Source organism: Hypomesus nipponensis, chromosome 17, assembly GCF_054491055.1.
Source record: "Hypomesus nipponensis isolate SF chromosome 17, ASM5449105v1, whole genome shotgun sequence".
NCBI lineage: Eukaryota > Metazoa > Chordata > Actinopteri > Osmeriformes > Osmeridae > Hypomesus > Hypomesus nipponensis.
Genome location: NC_140377.1, coordinates 21821986 through 21842523, shown reverse-complemented (window position 1 = coordinate 21842523; position 20538 = coordinate 21821986). Strand labels below are relative to the sequence as shown.

At 47.8% G+C, this 20538-nt stretch overlaps 2 protein-coding genes across 2 annotated transcripts; one reads left to right on the top strand and one right to left on the bottom strand.

The window, feature by feature from the left end:
* Nucleotides 1–4694: 4694 nt before the first annotated feature.
* nr1d1 (nuclear receptor subfamily 1, group d, member 1) lies at nucleotides 4695–13353 on the top strand. The gene is made up of 8 exons (XM_084678350.1): nucleotides 4695–5169; nucleotides 8375–8707; nucleotides 9226–9314; nucleotides 9501–9645; nucleotides 9776–10482; nucleotides 10731–10916; nucleotides 11067–11277; nucleotides 12109–13353. Exons 1-8 carry the CDS (start codon nucleotides 5136–5138, stop codon nucleotides 12303–12305), a joined length of 1902 nt encoding a protein of 633 aa, XP_084534476.1. The 5' UTR covers nucleotides 4695–5135; the 3' UTR covers nucleotides 12306–13353.
* Nucleotides 13354–16279: 2926 nt separating this feature from the next.
* On the bottom strand, nucleotides 16280–20212 carry LOC146254045 (uncharacterized). Its single transcript, XM_084678104.1, has 9 exons — nucleotides 20044–20212; nucleotides 19602–19701; nucleotides 19347–19470; nucleotides 18977–19134; nucleotides 18710–18852; nucleotides 17890–18070; nucleotides 17615–17754; nucleotides 17179–17341; nucleotides 16280–16729 (listed from the first exon to the last, which is right to left on the bottom strand). The coding sequence occupies exons 1-9, from the start codon at nucleotides 20064–20066 to the stop codon at nucleotides 16664–16666; spliced, it is 1098 nt and encodes a 365-aa protein (XP_084534230.1). The 5' UTR covers nucleotides 20067–20212; the 3' UTR covers nucleotides 16280–16663.
* Between the last annotated feature and the right edge of the window lie 326 nt (nucleotides 20213–20538).

The following is a 20538-nucleotide window of genomic DNA, read 5'->3' as shown; positions in this document are numbered from 1 at the left end:
TGCACAGACAGCTAAAAGCTCAGCGGTTGAGCATTAGCTCAAGAGATCACAAGTATTGAATTGGTTCTTTTTGAGGACACATGTACTAGTGCACAGTGCCCATGATGCATTCAATAATGTCAGTGAAACACACAAATACAGATTAATTGAACTATAGATGTGCACAGTGCCTGTGATAAAATTGGTGGCACACACACAAACAGATTCATGGAATTATAGATTGGGCACAGTGCCCACGATGATGTTGGTGACACACGGATTTCAGATATTATAGATAGTGCAGTGCCTGTGATGCAGCAGATGACATTTCTTCTCAGTGCTTTTGGTACCTATATTTCTTAGATAACAATTGAAATTCTCTGTCATCAGAGAGAGAGAGAGAGAGAGAAAGAGAGAGATTAAGAGTGAAAAAGATAGATGCATGAGACAGAGAGGTTAAATGAGAAAGACAAAGAAAAATATAGCAATTATATTTTCTTTGTGAAGTGATGATGATTTGATTTTACACGTTGTTTGAGTGAAGCATTGACACCACATAGTAATAGTGTGAGTTGTAGAAATGTTCTCTGCTCAGGTGAACGTATCCTACAAAAAACAACAATTTACTGATATTTACATTATGCACAATATTGTTCATATATAATTGAAATGACGTTTTATCAGACATGATGAACTTCCTGGTTATGTTGAAGTATTTTAGGACTGAAACAGTGAAACAAAGACCGTTTACCTGAAGCCATAGTTGATCATGCTTCTCTTATCTTTACTCCTGGAGAGAATGGAGAGCAAGCAAGGTCTAAATGCTCAATGCTCTCAAGACAGTGGAGATGGTTGTGGACTTCAGGAAGAACACAGCCCCACTCACCCCCATCACCCTGTGTGACTCCACAGTGTTGACTGGGGAGTCACACAGGGTGATGGGGGTGAGTGGGGCTGTATTCCTGGGCAGTATATCCTCTCCCAGGACCTCAAGTGGGAACTGAACATTAGCTCCCTCACCAAGAAAGCACAACAGAGGATGTACTTCCTAAGGCAGCTGAAGAATTTCAACCCGCCAAAGACAATGATGGTGCACTTCTACACAGCCATCATTGAGTCCATCCTCACTTCTTCTATCACCGTCTGGTACGCTGCTGCCACTGCCAAGGACAAGAGCAGGCTGCAGCGTATCATCCGCACTGCTGAGAAGGTGATCGGCTGCAATCAGCCTACCCTTGAGGACCTGCACACCTCGAGAACCCTGAGGCGAGCGAAGAAGATTGTGGCGGAGTCCTGCCACCCTGGACACTCCCTGTTCGAGGTAGGGAGTCAGATGGCTGAGCGGTGAGGAAGTCAGGCTAGTAATCAGAAGGTGGCTGGATCGATTCCCCTGCTGTGTCAAAATGATGTTGTGTCCTTGGGCAAGGCACTTCACCCTTTTTGCCTCGGCCAATGTCCCTGTACTAAGTCGCTCTGGATAAGAGCGTCTGCTAAATGACTAAATGTACTCCCCTCTGGCAGAAGGCTGCGATCCATCAGGACCAGAACCTCACGCCATCTTTCCATCTGCCACTGGTCTCTTCAACAAGGACTCACACAGACTTTTAAACACAGACCTTAAACCATAGCCACATTTGCACCCTTGTCATATTTGCACTAACCCTATTTGTATTTCTGTATTTTTTGTATTGTACTCATAGCTACTTAATTTTATTTGTATTTTTATCACAGCCCTTAGTATTAGTTAGACCTTGTACCGTTAGTATAGTTAGACTTATACACTTATGATTCCTATATGTTTAATGTACTTCCTGCCCAAGTAAAGTCCTTGTCTGTGCAAACTTTGATGGCGATTAAACCCCTTTCTGATTCTCCTGGGGGCAGGCCTGTCGATTATTGCTACCTGAGCTCACGTGTTTCTGCCGCTCATAGGGGCAGTGTTTACTTTGAAGGCTTCCTGGCGGGAGTTTTCTCCATGGAAATAGAGCAAAGGATCGTCACCGACTGAAGTGCTCCACATTGAGAGCCGCAGCAGTCGTCGTAACAGCGCCCCCTCACGTGGACCGGCCTTGTGCCCGCTTCCATTCGTACATCTGATGCGATGTTTGTAGTGACGACACTGCGTCCGCTCACGCTCCCGGACTGGAGGAGCGCGCCACTCCGTTCTAGAACTCACATGGAACACGGGGACCCTGCGACAAAATAAGAAGTAGCCCATAGATAAAGCGAGAGAGAGAGAATGAGAGAGCGAGAGAGTGAGAGAGCGAGGGAGCTAAAGACAAAGAGAGAGCGCATAATAAACATTTTTATTTGAAAGCCATGTCTAAAGCATGTGCTTTGGTGTGCATTTTCCCCTGTACGTGATGCGTGCAGATCCAGGCTATAAGTTTTTTTTGTAGACTACTAGGTAAAAATAATATTCGTTAAAAAATAAAAATAAAATTAAACTACAGTCTACTAAAGATTGAAATCAACTTCCAGAGTATGTCTATAGCCTATTGATACACACAGTCTTCGGGATTTAGGCTATGCATAGGCAGTAAGAAGGAAATCATTTCATATAAAGGAATGTGACAAAAAAAAATCTTAAAAAGTGCAGCCTACAAGGTACCGTCCGCCCCTGTTCTGTCGGTGATGAGTCACGCGGATAGTAGGTTATGGAGGCAGCAAAGCGTCGTTGACCCACTTTCCCCACATTCTTGTCTTTGTAACTTTCTAAGTTGAGACTGTAACTGTTCACATGCTGGATCTAGTCAATGGCGCACGGTTCTGGGGATGAGTGTGCCACAAGGGGGCTCGGGGAGCCAGGCGGCAGGATTGTCAGGCGTTATACCTGGCACGAGACGAATAAAGAGAAGCCTCTCGAGGTGTATTAAACGTGTCACGGAGCACCATTACACATTAATCCGCTTGTACTGAGACCACCTTTCAACAAGTGGCGCTCAAAAGGGTTTTGGGTAATATGTCAGTGATATTATTAATTAAATATCCAGATGCCCCCAAATATGTTGTGAACCACATGCGGTGATATAGAATAACCGTTTCACGTCTACCTGTTTATGAAAGTTATTTCTTATATTTCTGATTTATGAAAAAATCTCTTTCTCTCTCCTTCTGTCTCTCTCCATCTCTCTGGCATCAAACCTCAAGACATCTAATAAACAGCATTTCCTCAAACGTTTAACTGTCATTTATGCTCTGATACGTAAGCTACACCGTTCAATTATAACAAATGATAAACACAAAACGTGCAGCTTGATGAGCTGGTATTATAGCCCAAGGATGTCCTCACGAGGACAGGCACGAGCACCGTCGTTTACGAGAACCATATAATAAAGAAGTGGCTGCACGCGGGAATGTGATTAAGATGCCTTAAGGCACGCGAAGTGACCTGCTGTCTACTCGGTTATGAAGGTGCACGCTCTGCCCTAGATTCAAAATAGACTGTGGCAACTTTACCAAATGTTTTCAAGTGAAGAGCCATAGTGACCTAATAGGCAACTGTGTTCAGTGCTAATTACATTAACACCCACAGTGAATCACATGCTACTGTACATATTTTATCATTTTCATAACAGCATGATATTGGGAAACCGTATTTAATAATGTATTTCCAACGTATAGGCCTATAATGGAAAAGGAAATACAATAGGCAAACCTATTCGATTCCGCCCTCATATTGTGGACGTCTTTTTTTGCCAGCTTTCCTCCAATTCCATTGTTGCCTATACGAGTTCAGCCGAAACTAAAATTGTCTTAATTCTCTTAGTTAGACATGAGCTGACTGATCAATACAGGACGTCAGATGAGATGTGACCTGTTTTCTGCAAAGTGATAGTTAGTGTTTCAGTATTTGAGATATAATTGTTGGACTCGCCTGGAATGTTCTTGCTTTGCGCAGTCCGTCACTTCACCCTAACCAGCAAAATAGACTTATGATCTATGATTTCCTGCAATATATATATATTCATATGACTTGTTTGCATGTCGCTTTGGATAAATGTGTCTGCTAAAGACAATGGAAAATTAAATGACAACGTATGATACCGTACAATTCCTCTATAAATACAACGAGGTCTTCTTGTCTTATCACTAGCACGTAAAATAATCAACGGCAGCTTCTTATTTAAATACAGCCAACCTGGTTGAAGCCAAGCTTGAACCAAGTCGACGTTACTCATCCACATACCAGCAGAAACTGTTTTTTTCAGATGTTCAATGTAAAATCACGTTTACTTTGAGGCACGTGTCAGTAAAGTCACCAAATAACGTTTTTAACGTGTCGGGGCTTTTAACATCTTAACAGTGAGTGTTCATTTCATGGCCCTTAAAATGTTCTTGCATGATTGGCCATAGCAGTGATTTGTTGACTTGAAAATAGCCTACCGTCATATTTGACTATTTTGTTGCGTGTGAGGATTAATTGGGCTAATAATGATGTTGCACCTTTCAAGGGAGTGCATAGCGTAAAATATTGCAATATAAGGATAGCTGATACACGTGAGTAGCCAAGATCATGGTTAGAATATCCCCCAGGCTTGCCTGTAAAACATGATAACGTTTACTCGAAGCATCATCTCAACTGGCTCAAAGAACTACAAGCCCCATTGTAACAGACGGAGCAGGCAAGTCCACGTGCTCGGAGATTTAAATAAGTATCGAGGATCAGTTTGGAGAAATGTGTGTCACTAGGGCACGAGGCACTCCCCGGGGTCACATGGTCCCGTTTTCAGCCGCGTGCGGGCAAGACTGCGCGTCCTCGTTCTGTTTGCAGGGATGAGAGAGAGATACTGTGCGCAGCAAAAACGGGCCGATTTGGGTACTGCGGCTCAGAGCGACAAAGACAGAGAGAGTGACAACACAGCACGCTCTTTTCACACATTCATTCCTCTTTGAGATGATCATTATTACGCACGGACTTGCGCGCTTCTGAGGCTTCATCCTCAGGTTCATTGTCCTCAACCGTATTTACTTGATACTGGATGCAACGAAGTTCGATTGCAGCTACTACAACTGATAAACACAGAATGGTCTCGTTATTGCAATAATTTGAGTTGCGATTATAAACTGCCTAGTCAGACACCCTTCCGACAGGAGACAAAGTTTGGAAAGAAGGACTTTTCTGAAGAGCAACTGTAGTCTTAACTTGACTCACTATGACAACAGCCATGGACACAAATAACAATACAGGTAAATATGAGTGATTTGCATACATTCGTAATGCTTTGTCCATGAAACGGTTGCTATTTAGTGGATATGTAGGCTATCAGTGACTTAAAAATGTGTTTCGAAGAACCTGGATGACTTGAACTGATATGACTAAGTTGCTGATCTGTCTATTGCAGTGATGTTGTATTGTGGAGAAGGTGTTTATTGCAACTTAATATAGGCTTAAAGCTGATGTTGTGTTTAGGGTTAGACCAATTCTGATCCAGCATAGAATCCTTTTGGCTGCTCTCATTCATGAAGAGTTTAGGATGACGGGCACAAACGTGTTTTAGACGTTGGCGAGAGCACTGAGATTGTAATGTAGCCTTATCTAGTTCCTGTAAATATGTCTTCCTGTAAAATCCGAAACCGTCCATTGAAATACAGTACGAGGGAAAGAGGACATCACGGGTTCAGACAGACTGTTCTCAAAGTGTCTGGGAAAGTAGGTCACGAAACAAAAGTCAGGTGTTTAGAATCCCGGTGATGCAGGCAGAAACGCGTGTTCGGTACCGATTCACATGGACCGCCTAGCCAGCCATGTGCTTTTTGTTTTCATTCACTCTCCTCCGCGGCTCGCTATTGGTTACTGGTCGAGCTCATTACATAATTCCTCGTCAGAATTGGCCGCCTCCCTCCCTCGAGTCCGTGGGTGACGCAGCCTCGCGAGCCATGTGCGCGCTGCGATTGGGTAGCTCACGGAGAAATCATCGCGATCTGAGCGAGATATCGTCCACTCGTGTGTCCGCATCAAAAGTGGGACACGGAAGGCATCCCAAGACGTAACGTCTTTTCCTGACACTATCACGAGGACACACATGACACGAAATCAATACGTTAGGGTTTGTCGAACACCTAAACCTAAAAACATATGCGCCTAAAGAGAAACATACCATTAATTTAATAAACACAACTTAGCCAATAGCGTAGGCATTCGGTCAACATCCAAATAGCCTATGACTTGCTCTATATGTGTGTGTTGTGTCCTTTATTGTAGATCCTTTTCTTAGTTTTCCGGAATTATTCAACTATGCTTATGCATGCACCAAATACATATTGTGTGCTAAACGTTAACAAGTTGTCTGGCAGTGAGCAGTGTAGTACCATGGATAGCGCTAGCGGATGAAATGAATGGGTGTGTAGGAACGTGATACCCGCGCTGGAAAGAGTGGGTGTGTTTTCTGGGCGGGATCTCGTGGTCCAGTCCCGTTGTTGCGCCCGATGTCTGTACTGCTGCACGTGGAGAAGGGGCGTGACCAAGAGCGCTGTCCTAACCAATCCACACAAGCGCTCCCCAAGCGCGCACGAGGCCGCAGTCAAACTCGTTGTTCCGTGTCGGTTTCATGCAGCATTCTTATCAAAAAGGTGTTCCATTTCCTTCACATGCTCATGGTGTGAACCAATTTTTTTCCAATATATTTTTTTATTATTGTTTTGAAAGGGTTAAGACTCAGACTCTCCCTATAAATGTGAATAAGTCATGTTTTCAAAAATTACTTCAAATTGACATAACATCTCATTGCTTTCAGCGACCTGGTTGGTAGCTACATACAGCATTGGTTTGAGACAAAAGTCGTTGGTAACATTTTCTCATTTTAATTTAGTTTCAGAATGGTACAATGAAATAATTCATGTAAGAGAGAAGGAGATTCACGTGTTGCTGTTGTAGTGACACCTGACACAGTGACCCTATGACCTTCTGTTCTAATCGTAGGTTATGTAATGACCAAGGAGTTGTTTGGCTGGCTGTCTGGCTGGCGGTTTAGACTGGAATGTCCCTTAAAGAACAGAATAGACTCTTAGTCTGAGACACGCTCCATTTCAGTTCGGTTCACTAGTCCCAAACGAAATGCAAGTGTTTTGGTGACTGTGTGCACGGTTGCAGAATAAGTACAAACAAAGAGTCAGGTGGCTGAGCGGTGAGGGAGTCGTGCCAAATGACGTTGTGTCCTTGGGCAAGGCACTTGCCTCGGGGGAATGTCCCTGTATTTACTATAAGTCGTTATGGATTAGGGCGTCTGTTAAATGTAAAGATGACCCTCAAAAACGACAGTTACATATCAAAACAGGTCAAACAGGGGACTCTCTTTTGGAATGTATTGCAGAATAACTGTTTGAATAGATAAGTTAAGTTAAAACGCTGATAGTATCTGCATGACTGTATCAGATGCTCCCTGTTCTCTGCATGAGGAAGTTGAACCGTTGCCAGGTTTGGTCATGCTAAACACGGAAATAGAATAATTTGTGTTGCTGTTTAGCAGCAACAAATTAAGAAGTCCTTTAGTTAATCATTAGCTTGAGAAAACACCCCAGTTAAACACAGGTCTGCTTGCCGGTAACTCTGGGGAAATAAACAGACGCTTCTCAAGGGCATCTTTATTTAAAATCTCTGCTCCCATATCTAATCCTTGGGTACTGATTATTTCCAAAGTTCATACTGTAAAACTGGCACTTACACGGGACATGTCAACGGTCATGCGTGTCCACCATGGAGTTGGCTCTTCCTTCTCCGTCTTGGTGCCTGAACATGTGACGCCTTGACACATGGGCACCCCCCCAACCCCCCCCCCCAAAACCCCTCCCCCAAACCCCCCCAAACCCCCCCCCCCCCTCCAACTGAGATCATTATGGCACAAGTGCAGAACGTGTTTTCTTCTGAGGGGGATGGTTACTTTTGAGCCAACTCGACCCTCCCCAGCCCACATGCCCACACTTCCTGGAAAACCAGTTTCATGCATTCCTGGGGACCTCACCATGGTGGCCTTTCTGTTTCCATGGTTCCCTCGCATGATTGCGTAAAACCCTTGGAAGACGAGCGACACAGATGCCTCCGCCCCCTCGCTGCTGGCGAGAGGAGCTCATTTGAACGCAGCCCAAGTCCTCACCCCCGCTCCCTCCTCCCCCGCCGCACGTGCAACAAACCAGCCGCACTTCCAGGCCTCCCACCCTCCCCCCATCCTAACCCTAGGGAGTCAGGTGGCTGAGCGGTTAGGGCTAGTACTCCGAAGGTTGCCGGTTCGATTCCCGGCCACGCAAAATTACGTTGTGTCCTCGGGCAAGGCACTTCACCCGACTTGGCTCGGGGGGGGAATGTCCCTGTACTTACTTTAAGTCGCTCTGGATAAGAGCATCTGCTAAATGACTAAATGACTAAATGTAACCCTGCCGTCTCCTCTTCGTCCTGCAGGGGGTGTGATCTCCTACGTGGGCTCCTGCGGAGGCTCCCCCAACCGCACCAGCCCGCTCTCCATGTACAGCGAGAACTCCAACTCCAGCCTGCAGTCGCTCTCCCAGCCCTGCTTCGGCACCTCCTGCTTCCCCCCGTCGCCCAGCGGCTCCCATGGCTCCTCCAGCCAGGGCTCCTCCGGCCACGCCTACCCCAGCAGTGGCAGCTTCGGGTCGGGCTCGGCGGCCGAGGACGCCGCCTCCTCTTCCTCCAGCTCCGGGGGGTCGCCGCGACGACGGGAGGACGCCAACTCCTTCCGCTCCTCCCCGAGCAAGTCGGTGGCCAGCCTTACTAGTAAGTACCGACACAGACTCACAGATTCTATCTGAAAGATATAGTAATGGGAATAGAGAGAGAGACAGACAGAGAGAGAGAGAGAGAGAGAGAGAGAGAGAGAAAGAGTTAGAGAGAGACAGAGAGAGAGAGAGAGTTAGAGAGAGAGAGTTAGAGAGACAGAGAGAGAGACAGAGAGACAGAGAGAGAGAGAGTTAGAGAGAGAGAGAGTTAGAGAGACAGAGAGAGAGAGAGTTAGAGAAAGAGAGAGAGTTAGAGAGAGTTAGAGAGACAGAGAGAGACAGAGAGTTAGAGAGAGTTAGAGAGACAGAGAGAGAGAGAGAGAGAGGCCTCAGCCTACATGGTACGAACACTTATCCACTGAGCTACCAGGAAGCCAAACTCACACACTTCCCACCTGAGAAAGAATGTGTTGTAGGTTAGAAAAGTTAGAAAGCTCCGTGTGAGTTATGAGCCTGTGGCAGCGCTGAGAGATGAGTGTGGAACCCCTCGCCTCATGTTTGTTTTTCCGCCTCCAGAGCTGAACGGAATGGTGCTGCTGTGTAAAGTGTGCGGAGACGTGGCCTCGGGCTTCCACTACGGCGTGCACGCCTGCGAGGGCTGCAAGGTGAGCTGCTTACCAACACACACACATATACACACACACAGCCTCTTGTCCATTTAAAGCCACACGTCCCCAGAGTGGTAGGCTAAATCCCCCTCTCCTTCCTCCTCTCCTTCCTCCTCCCCTTCCTCCTCTCCTTCCTCCTCCTCCCTTTCCTCCTCTCCTTCCTCCTCTCCTTCCTCCTCTCAGGGCTTCTTCCGTCGCAGCATCCAGCAGAACATCCAGTATAAGAAGTGTCTGAAGAACGAGACGTGCACCATCATGAGGATCAACCGCAACCGCTGCCAGCAGTGCCGCTTCAAGAAGTGCCTGTCTGTGGGAATGTCCCGAGATGGTGAGTGCACCGAAACACGGCTGAATAGACCGTGACGCTGCAGGGCCACGCCGCCAACGCATGGTGTGTAGTGATGAATGAGCCTCCGAGGGGAACACGTCTGACCCCGTCTCCTTCTCCCTCCGTCCAGCCGTCCGCTTCGGCCGCATCCCCAAACGGGAAAAGCAGCGCATGCTGGCCGAGATGCAGAGCGCCATGAACAACATGGTCAACAACCAGCTGCAGAGCGACTTCCAGCTGGCCAGCCTCACCTCCAGCTCCCCGGCCTCCGCCCACCCCGCCTCCTCCTCCTCCCCCTGCCCAGGCCTCACCCTGGCCCCCCAGCCTCAGCCCCCCGCCCTGCCACAGGACCCTTCCCCCTCTCCCCCGGCCCCGGCCCCCGCCTCCTCCCCCCTCACGCCCCCGGCCCAGACCCCCCCCCTGTGCCCCCCCAGCCCCGGCGTGGACGGCACCATCACCGCCATCGCCCGGGCGCACCGCGAGACCTTCGTCTACGCCCACGACAAACTGGCCGTGCCCACCGGGCGGCAACACAACGGCGAGCCGGACAACTGGGGGCCCAACCACTGCCCCGCCGGTTACCACGTCAACGGCCTCAACACCATCTATCACCACAACAACAACGTGACCCAGCACCATCGCCAAGGTTACGAGGCCTCGCCAGACAACGGCCGCCACCACGTGGCCCCCTCCCCGGCGTCGAGCTGCCCGCCGGGGCAGAACAACGGGAGGCGGAGCCTCAACAGTAACCTGATGAGCGGGCACCAGGGACCTGAGCCAGCCAGTGCTCACCAGGGACAAAACTGCCCGTGGAAGAACCGAAAGGACATCCTTCTGGTGAGCCCAGTCTCATCACTGCACCCGCCAAGTTCTGTTCACGACAGGGGGCTTGGGTTCCATTACACACGAGTACATTTCCCGCCCACATTTTTTAAAGGGCAAGTCCCCACACTTTTCACTTTTGAAATCAAACCCTACGCCCCGGGTTCAAGCCCTCTACTTGCTCCATGATGTAGTACTTCCATGTAGAGAACGGTGGCCTAACTCCCCCCTCCCTCTCTCTGTCCCCCCCCCCCTCCCTCCAGGCATGTCCCCTGAACATGTGTCCCCAGGTTGACCCCAACAAGACACCTCAGGAGATTTGGGAGGACTTCTCGCTCAGCTTCACGCCGGCGGTGAGGGAGGTGGTGGAGTTTGCCAAGTTCATCCCCGGCTTCAGCGCGCTCTCCCAGCACGACCAGGTCACCCTGCTGAAGGCCGGAACCTTCGAGGTACGAACGCCCACAGAGATCCACGCACCGACGCTCACGCGAACACAGCTGAGGGGCTGTCTTCATATACACGTGTCCAAACGATTCTTCATGTTTGTTCATCCTAGGAATCACTCTCATTTCTACATCCTCTCTCTCTCTCTCTCTCAGGTGCTGATGGTGCGCTTCGCCTCTCTGTTCAACTTCAAAGACCACACGGTCACGTTCATCTCTGGCGCCACCTACAGTCTGGAGGCCCTGCGGGCCATGGGCATGGGCACCCTGCTGGGCACCATGTTTGACTTCAGCGAGAAGCTGAGCTCTCTGGAGCTCACGGCCGAGGAGCTGGGCCTGTTCACGGCCGTGGTGCTGGTGTCTGCAGGTGAGATGCGCGGGTGTGGCGAGGGGGGGGATTCACGTGGATCGTTTCGTTTCGAAAAGAGCGGTTTCTTGAGGGCCGATGTTTGGCGATAACAGCACTGAGGCCTTTAACTGTAGCTGTGTCAGTCTGGACACATCACGGGGCATAGGTTAGTTTTTACGTGGGTGGTGGGACAGACTGAGGATGCAACAGTTATATTTGCAACAGTTCCTTAATCAAAAGTTGGGCGGTCAGATTCACAGTTTTGAATGAAACTCATTAAGCCTCTGGCTTTAAGCCTCTGGCTTACCTTAATGAGGGCTATCTATCCATAGAAAGTAGTGTAGGGGGTTAAATATTGTCCAAACAACCAAAACGAATTCCCCTATGGTTTAAAGGAAAATGGGAAACTGAACAGTGTATTAGCATGAACCGGTTAAATGAAATACGCATTTAATAACATTGCAAATGAATGACATTAATTACAAGGCAAATGTGACAATATTAAAGCTCTAAATCTTACCCACTCTACCATGATCATTGTAAATCAGAGAAAGCAAGAGATGAGGAAGGAGTAGGACAAGGGAGAACTGAGGAAAAGGTCTCAAGAGATCAAGAATCCACAGAACAATGCATTACAATTCCTTTTATACACAAAAACAACCAATCAGACCACATCTTGAATGGGGTGTGAGAGCCATCAAGTTGAGACCGTCCAGAAACTCCAGACTTTAGCATATGAGAGGTGGGGGCAGGTTTGACACCAAGCCTTACAGTAGCTAGCATGTTTGCAAACGTAGCTCTTGTATTCACGGTCCTCCTCCTCCTCTCTCTCCCTCCCTCCCCACCCAGATCGCTCAGGCATCGAGAACGTGGACTCGTTGGAGACGCTCCAGGAGAGTCTGATCCGGGCGCTGCGTGCCCTGGTCTGCCAGAGGGCCCCCGGGGACACGTCGCGCTTCACCAAGCTCCTTCTGAAGCTGCCCGACCTGCGCACGCTCAACAACATGCACTCGGAGAAGCTGCTCTCCTTCCGCATCGACGCGTGAGGACGACGCCCCCACGGTGACAGCTCTGTTTGGGGGGGGGGGGGGGGGGGGAAGAAAGACTGCGAAAACTAAAGGAGAACCGGGAAATGACATTCCGTCGCTCTTCCTCGTCGTCAGCCAATGAGGTGACAAGTGACAGTGGGTGAGGACTGCTGAGAGGGTCCGAGAGCGATGATGACTCACAGGAGGTGTGTGTGTGGGGTGGGGGCAATCCGCCGTAAGCCGTACAGACTACTGCAATTCAGGCCTCCCCGACCCCCCTTTGCCACCTGCAGTCCAACCAGAAGGAGACGACCACCAAAACTGGGGCAAGGAGGGTCACCTCCTCTCCAGCCCTGCCTCATCAGCACCTGGCAGGTCTGGGGGTGCAGATCAAACACGCCCCCGTGAGCAGAACCAAAGCCACCAGCCAACAATCATACAAACACACCCAGACCAGACTGGGCCTTCCACCTGACTGCTATATGCACAGCCAGCCAATCAGGTCTGGCTTCTATACTCACCTGACTGCTATATGCACAGCCAGCCAATCAGGTCTGGCTTCTATACCCACCATTGTACATATGCTGTATGACAGATGCAGAATAACACATCTCTTCTATACACTGCATTCTGACCTTGTACATATTTACCATGTAAATATTAATGAATACTTGAAATGTTTGGAAGCTGTGTATGATATATACATATATATTTTGTTAAGATGAAAAAATGCTCATGGTGCAAAAGTTATTATAAATGTGCAGGTACAAATATATATAACATTTTAAATTGAGTGTAAGCATATGAAAAACAAAATATTCAGATGATATGTCTTTCAGAAGTATTTCACGTTGTAAATGCATTATAAAAGAAAAACATCTTTGAATTCTGTGGGTCCTCTGGCTTTTATTTTATAGTTCTAGTTACCGCACAGCTGAGCTACAGTAATGGGTAAAAGTCTTAGACATAAATAAAAAGGTGAAAAAGTCAAACTTTCTGTACTAAGGAAATGAAACGACAAAAAAAAAAACATCATTGCATTTTTATACTGCCACACAAATACAGGAAAACATTAAAACAATATTCAAGTAAATAAATATTTGGGGCTTAAGACTTTTGTGCCGTACAGTAGATCTAGTATGAGCGCTGGTCTCTCTGAGGGCAGTTAAGTAATGCCCTTGACCAGACTACCTACACGTCATAACCACAGAGGGTGGTGCTAAGTACCAGAAGCAGTAACAGAAGCAGTAACAGAAGCAGTACCAGAAGCAGTAACAGAAGCAGTACCAGAAGCAGTAACAGAAGCAGTACCAGAAGCAGTAACAAGCAGTACCAGAAGCAGTAACAGAAGCAGTACCAGAAGCAGTACCAGAAGCAGTAACAAGCAGTAACAGAAGCAGTACCAGAAGCAGTAACAGAAGCAGTAACAGAAGCAGTACCAGAAGCAGTACCAGAAGCAGTAACAAGCAGTAACAGAAGCAGTACCAGAAGCAGTAACAGAAGCAGTAACAGAAGCAGTACCAGAAGCAGTAACAGAAGCAGTAACAGAAGCAGTACCAGAAGCAGTAACAGAAGCAGTAACAGAAGCAGTACCAGAAACAGTAACAGAAGCAGTAACAGAAGCAGTACCAGAAGCAGTAACAGAAGCAGTAACAGAAGCAGTACCAAAAGCAGTAACAGAAGCAGTACCAGAAGCAGTAACAGAAGCAGTAACAGAAGCAGTACCAGAAGCAGTAACAGAAGCAGTACCAGAAGCAGTACCAGAAGCAGTAACAGAAGCAGTACCAGAAGCAGTAACAGAAGCAGTAACAGAAGCAGTACCAGAAGCAGTAACAGTACAGTTCTTTAAAAATACACAACTTAGGGCATCTCTGCTATAATCGGTTAGACAAAGAAAAATGACAGGACTTGTAGGGAGAGTCTCCCAGGCCCATGTGGTAAGGCCTTAGCCTACACGGTGCACACGTGTTCCACCCGAGGTATGGTCTCAGTGTCATATCCAATCACTCCTCTCCTGACCTGGTTTTCCAACACTGACCCCTCGCTTTCAACCATCTCTCTCTGTAAAAGAACGACGACAAGGAAGCCGAAGTAAGACCCTTAATTTTTAGGAGATGGTTTTGAGTATACTGTATTTGTTTGTGAGGAGCACCTAATTTTAATTTTCCTGCAGCTATACATGCGAAACCTAAAGCATCCAGTGTAACATTGTTCAACTTGGACTAGAAAACCCCTACAAAAACACCCAATTCTCATGGAACAGTACCAGGAACATTTATTAAACCGCCCTTTGAAAACCACAGAGGATAACAGAAATCAGTCACAAAATAACATTGACTGGAACTTTTGTTCACTGTTCCTAAGCAGACAGAGAAAAACGTATAAATTCCAGACGATTGTTCTCATCAACAGAAATTCTGTTGATGAATAGAGAAGTAACACATTCATTATTAACAAACCAAGTGATGGGTGCAGAGGACGAACACTCTCAGTCCACCCTCACAAAACTGAGGAGAAAGTTATTTCAGCTGAAGGAGACTGAGAGCTAAAGGATGTTACAACAGAGAACCACTTGGAGAAGAACTGGGTCAAAATGTCCGCATAGCCAAGTCACCTTGCTCCACTGGCAGAGGTCCACAATGCTCTCTAAACGGGGGCCAATAGAGAGGCAGGAGACAGGGAGGGAAACGAGGCAGGAAGGGCAAATGTGACAGTTTGAAAAGCGTGCGAGACCAGCGTTTCTCCTGCTGGCAGCAGTCACACTGACGGTGAAGCACTTCCTCCTTTCTCGAGTGAGCGTTGTCTAACGTACAGGGTTTGTAAACCACTTTTCCTGCAGTGCACCAGACAACAGGTGTTGTGGAAGTGTGAAGCTGTATTTTTGTGTTTCAAAACCCATTGACATTGTATGACTATGTTTAGCTTGTGTTCTGCTCCTCTCTCTCACCAACTGTCTCTGGAGGAGGGGATCCCTCTCTGAATTGCTTTTTCTTGTCTTCCTTGAGGGTTTAGGTTGGTTGAGGGGCAGTTCTATGGGCGTATGTGAAGCCCTCTGTGACATGCTTGCTTGTACAAAAGGGCTATACAAATACATTTGATTTGATTTATTTTAGGAAGGTTGGAGACCTGGATCCCAGCTGGAGAGGCCAGCCGCAGTGGGCCCAGCTCACCGAGGGGTGGGCTGTGGACACAGGAACCATCCCAACTGGCTTCTGAAGGACACACAACCTCTCATGGACGTATAAAACATGCAGGGAGGGGGGGGTTAAATAGCTAGGTTTGAATCCGGCCGTAGCCCTTTGCCGCTTGTCTCCCCCCCCCTCTCTCTTCCCCTGCCAAAATGTGTCCAATAAAATATGAAAAATGCCCACAAACATATATTGAAAAAACAACATGTAGGATTGGAATTTGTTGTTGTGCTTTTAAACAGACTTTGGTTGTTCAACCAAACGATTTAGATAAAAGGTTGGGAAGTGGGGACACAGAACATGGACTCATGTGTAGGTTAACTCGTCTTTTGTTATGCCAGCGTGCAGCGTGGAGAGTAGTGCATGCTGGGAGAGTAGTGGAATGCAGAGGCCATTGAGGGGCCCACCCCATCCCAGCCCACCCCAGCAGCGACACGCTGCCCACCTGTGGCCAGACAAGGTCACTGCAGGACTTGTTTTGAGCTCTCCCTCACCTTTCCTTACCCTGGTCCTCGGGACGCCCTGTCCAGCAGGTTCTAGATGTTTCCCTGCTCCAACACACCTGATTCAGATGAATCATCCTTATCTTGCATTTTAACAACCCATTCATTGGCACCAGGTGTTGGAGCAGGGAAACATCTAGAACATGCTGGGCAGTGAGAGCCAGTGTTGGGAAAGGCTGGTCAACAGTGCTCTAGACTACCTTGAAGTGATTATTAGGAATTGTCGAAACTTTCTACAAGAACTATTGTAAATTTCACACAACTCAAAGATGTAGTCAGACCCAAATCACAGCAACGCAGCTCCAGGCAGAAAACATTTATTTTACATGAGACTTGTTTACACATAAGGGATATGGAAAAAGAACACACACACACCAGAGGAACATTAATTGTTGAACGACATCAAGCGTTGTTTTAAAGAAAGGGCGCCACCTTGTGTCACCTTACTGAAACACAACCTTTTCCCCAGACACTGCCACATAAGAGGTCATGCAAGCCATCAACAGCTTATCAAATCAAATGTTTTTGTTTGGAATCTTCTGCCATTGAGGGAGCAACAGTCGAACACGCTCACAGAAGGATGACTTGTAGACCTGAAGAGAACCTGTTCTGGAGTGACGTGCCTGAGGAGACTGAGCAGGGGCAGGGGGGCGAGAGGCTGGAGGGGTCATGGTCCGACAGCGGGTCAGATGTTATCGTTACAGGAGAGGAAGATCAACCACTCGGTCAGAGATGGGCAGTCCTTCGGGGGCTGGGGAGAACACACAAGCATGAAGGATTAGCCCTCCAGAAGGAGACGGCGGATTAGATCAACTACTGCAACAGACTAGAACTTCACAGCATGAAAGGTCGTCCAAGTGACCAGGAAGAGGAGGGATGGGGACGCACAGGATGAGGAAGATGGAAGCCCTGAACAAGGCCTGGTGTGGTGGAGTACAAGAGCATGGGTTTGTTTCTTCTAATGTGTGTGCGTGACAGCTTTTTTTATTCATGATAGAGGATGTGGCCGTTGATGGGCCGTTTTTATTTTATTTATGATTAATAAAAAGTATGCGTGTGTGTGGGAAGAGATTTGTCAAATTTTTGTGGTGTTACCTGCAGGAAGTGTGGTGTTACCTGCAGGAGGTGTGGTGTTACCTGCAGGAGGTGTGGTGTTACCTGCAGGAAGTGTGGTGTTACCTGCAGGTGGTGTGGTGTTACCTGCAGGTGGCAGCTCTCCACAAGGCCCGTGTCTCTGCGTACGGACAGCAGTGAGGCCCGGCCCCTGGAGGGGTAGCCCTCCTCCACCTCCAGGGTGCACACCACAGAAGAAGACTTCAGGAAGACCAGCTGCCTTTTTGCTGGGCGCCAGTCAATGGCGAACCTCCACACACACACACACACACACACGACAGGTGATTAGCGCTGCACGTCGGAGGCAAGCACTTTAGCAGTCTAAAGGATGTATTCATCTAATGAAGGATGGTTAATTTATCGGAATGATCGCCTCAAAATAATAAAATGTCTTTAAATGTTTTTGTTTTTTTCTAGGCCTAATAAATAGGGAGCCTTGGAGCAATGGGCAGTATAGTGGATGGAATTTGGCCTGGGTTTCTCCATGGCGGAGGGTCTTTGTGTGCGGGGTGCGTAGCTGTACCTGGAGTGCAGGGACTGGATCTCTGCCAGCATCTCTCCCTGGCTGCTGTAGCGCTGCAGCACCTCCAGCAGGGCGGCGCTCAGCTCGGACACACGGCCCCGCACACACTCCTCCGGCATCCCAGCAGTCCCCTGGCACATCTTAGAAGAAGAAACACGTGTTCAATGTCAGGAAACACACACACACACACACACACACACACACACACACACACACGGAGTGTCTGCCGAAAGGTGAACAGAGTGATTAGCCACGACGGTTGCCATGTGTCATACCTGTAAACTGAAACGGTCGTCATGGCTCCAGGTCACGGTCAGTTTGAGTGGCTCCAACTGTCCGTGGGAGGAGGCACTTCCATAGAGGCGCGGCCTCAACTCCAGGCACAGCTCTGATTGGCTGACGGATAACAAGCTGTACTGCATCACTCCCTCTGTGGCAGACACACAGGCCTGCAGCCTGAAACACAGAAGACCCATCCTCCTGTTATCGTACACGTCATCAAGACTCTCTGAAGATGTAGACAACTGCATGTTACAGGGCCTGGCGACAGTTTGGAAACAGAGAGCCTTTTATTGTGTTTGAGAGACACATGCACCGCAACTTTTCATTGTTTTAATGCATGAATTCATCATTCAAACGTGGTCTGTAGGGCATTTAACCTACATGCATACAACGAGTTAGCATGTTCTCCACAAAGTGCTTGAGGTGACAGTTTGATGAAAAGTACGCCTTTTGTACCAACATCTGTACATGTTGGTCAAAGACCAAGTTAGCTGCATTTAAACAACTGGAACATCTCTCAAATGATAAAAGATTAGGTGTGGCCTATCTTTTTCCTGGGGTGCTGCGTGTGTGTGTGTGCGCGCGTGCGAGAGGAGGTCTTGCGGGAGTCAGATGGCTGAGCGGTGAGGGAGTCGGGCTAGTAATCAGAAGGTTGCCGGATCAATTCCCCGCCGTGCCAAAATAACGTTGTGTCCTTGGGCAAGGCACTTCACCCTACTTGCCTCGAGGGGGAAAATGTCCCTGTACTTACTGTAAGTCGCTACGGATAAGAGCGTCTGCTAAATGACTCAATGTAAATGTAATGTCTCTCACTCGTCTTTGTGAAGTTGCCAGTCTCCCAAGCAATTCATGACCGTCTCAGTCTCCTGCCTGATCTGGGCCAGCTGGCCTTCACACAGGAGCAAGGCCTCGCGGGCCGCCTGCAGGGAGCACTCCAGGTGCACACTGGTCTTTCTCTGTGAGGGGAGAACAGAGGGAGACAAGGAAATGGCTGAGAGAGAGATACAGAGAGAGAGAGGACTGGTAGAGAATGCTTTAAGCAGGTGTGTGAAGCCGCACGATAGGTGTTCATACACTCACCTTCTCCTCCAGGGTTTTTACCAGCTGTGTGAGTCGGTCTCGTTTGAGGTGCAGCTGGTCGATCTTGGACTGGAGAGTGCCTATGAGGGTCTCCACCTGTTTCACTTCTTTTTTGTACTGTGCCTTTAAGGTATTCCATTGGCTATGAGCCTCGCTACCTTTGAATACACAAGACTCACAAAAATGTTACATTACCCCAGTCCAATAGTGTATCGTTGGACAGTCCAATAGTGTATCGTTGGACAGTCCAATAGTGTATCGTTTTGGTCCCGATAATATATATGATAATATACAATATTCATGTGCTATACGTGTGTGTTGCGCCTTAAAGTATGAGTTAATTTGAGTAACGTCGTGTATTATATTTGACCTGGGTTAGGCGGGCAGGGTTCATTAAGCAGTTCATCCGGCGAGCACCGTCTTTCTAACAGACCCATCATGTCATTCAGAACGCACAGCTGACTGGACAGGATCTTCTGAATCTTACGACTCTCCTAGACACAACCATCACAAGAGCGGATGTGTCCATTTCACTCGCGTGGCAACCGTACATCCCAGCAAGTTAATGTTTAAAAACAAATGCATTATTAGTCTCATCTATTGTTTATTGTGTTAGAATACTCACGACCGGGTTGGGCAGAAAAGCGTCCGCCTTGGAGACTTCGCGTTGGTCTTCTCCACCGCCGTACAAATCCAAATGTACGGGGTTGCATCTTTCCAGTAACCTGCATATAACGGCTTGAGATCGTCAAACTAGACAGCTCGCAATCTCATCTTGACACAATTTATGATTACCTACCGGGCTAAAGTAAATCAGCCCTGTACTACTACCAGTAGTTAGTAGTATTAGCTAGCACTACTGAGTACCTAGCTAGCTACTAGCTAACGCGTTACATACTGTGTTGGCTAAGCCTGTCCAACATTCCCTACTAGCGTGAATACGTTGTTTCCATGTAAAACCTGAATGTATCGTATATTCAAGAGAAACCTGAATGGATGTCCATTCAAGAGAAGGGCCATTTTAAATAGTATTTAAACAGCTTGTTGAATTTAGCATCATAACTTACGCCTGTATTTCTTCGGTCGACATTTCTGTTCTCAAATAGTGGCGGCACCGTCTCGGTTGTGATTGGCTGGATAGCACCGGAAGAGGAGCGGCTTCCTCAAATCATTGACCTGGTACGCAAAATCCCCCTTTTGCGTTTAACCGTGCGTTTCCTCGCCGAGTGGTTAATATGTTCAATTGAATATAGTCTGGACCAGAGGTCCTCAATCCTGGTCCTCGGGACCCCCCGCCCTGCATGTTTTAGATGTTTCCCTCCTCAAACACACCTGATTCAAATTAATGGGTCGTTATCAGGCCCATGTATTTGAATCAGGTGTGTTGGAGCAGTGAAACATCTAAAACATGCAGGACAGGGGGTCCCTGACGACCAGGGTTGAAAACCTCTGGTCTACATTCCCAAGTTTTTTTTTCCAGTAATGTATCAGATTTTACAGTACTGTCAAGTTGTGCTTGTTTTTAGAAAACAACGAATGCGTATTGAAGCTCTGTAGAAGAT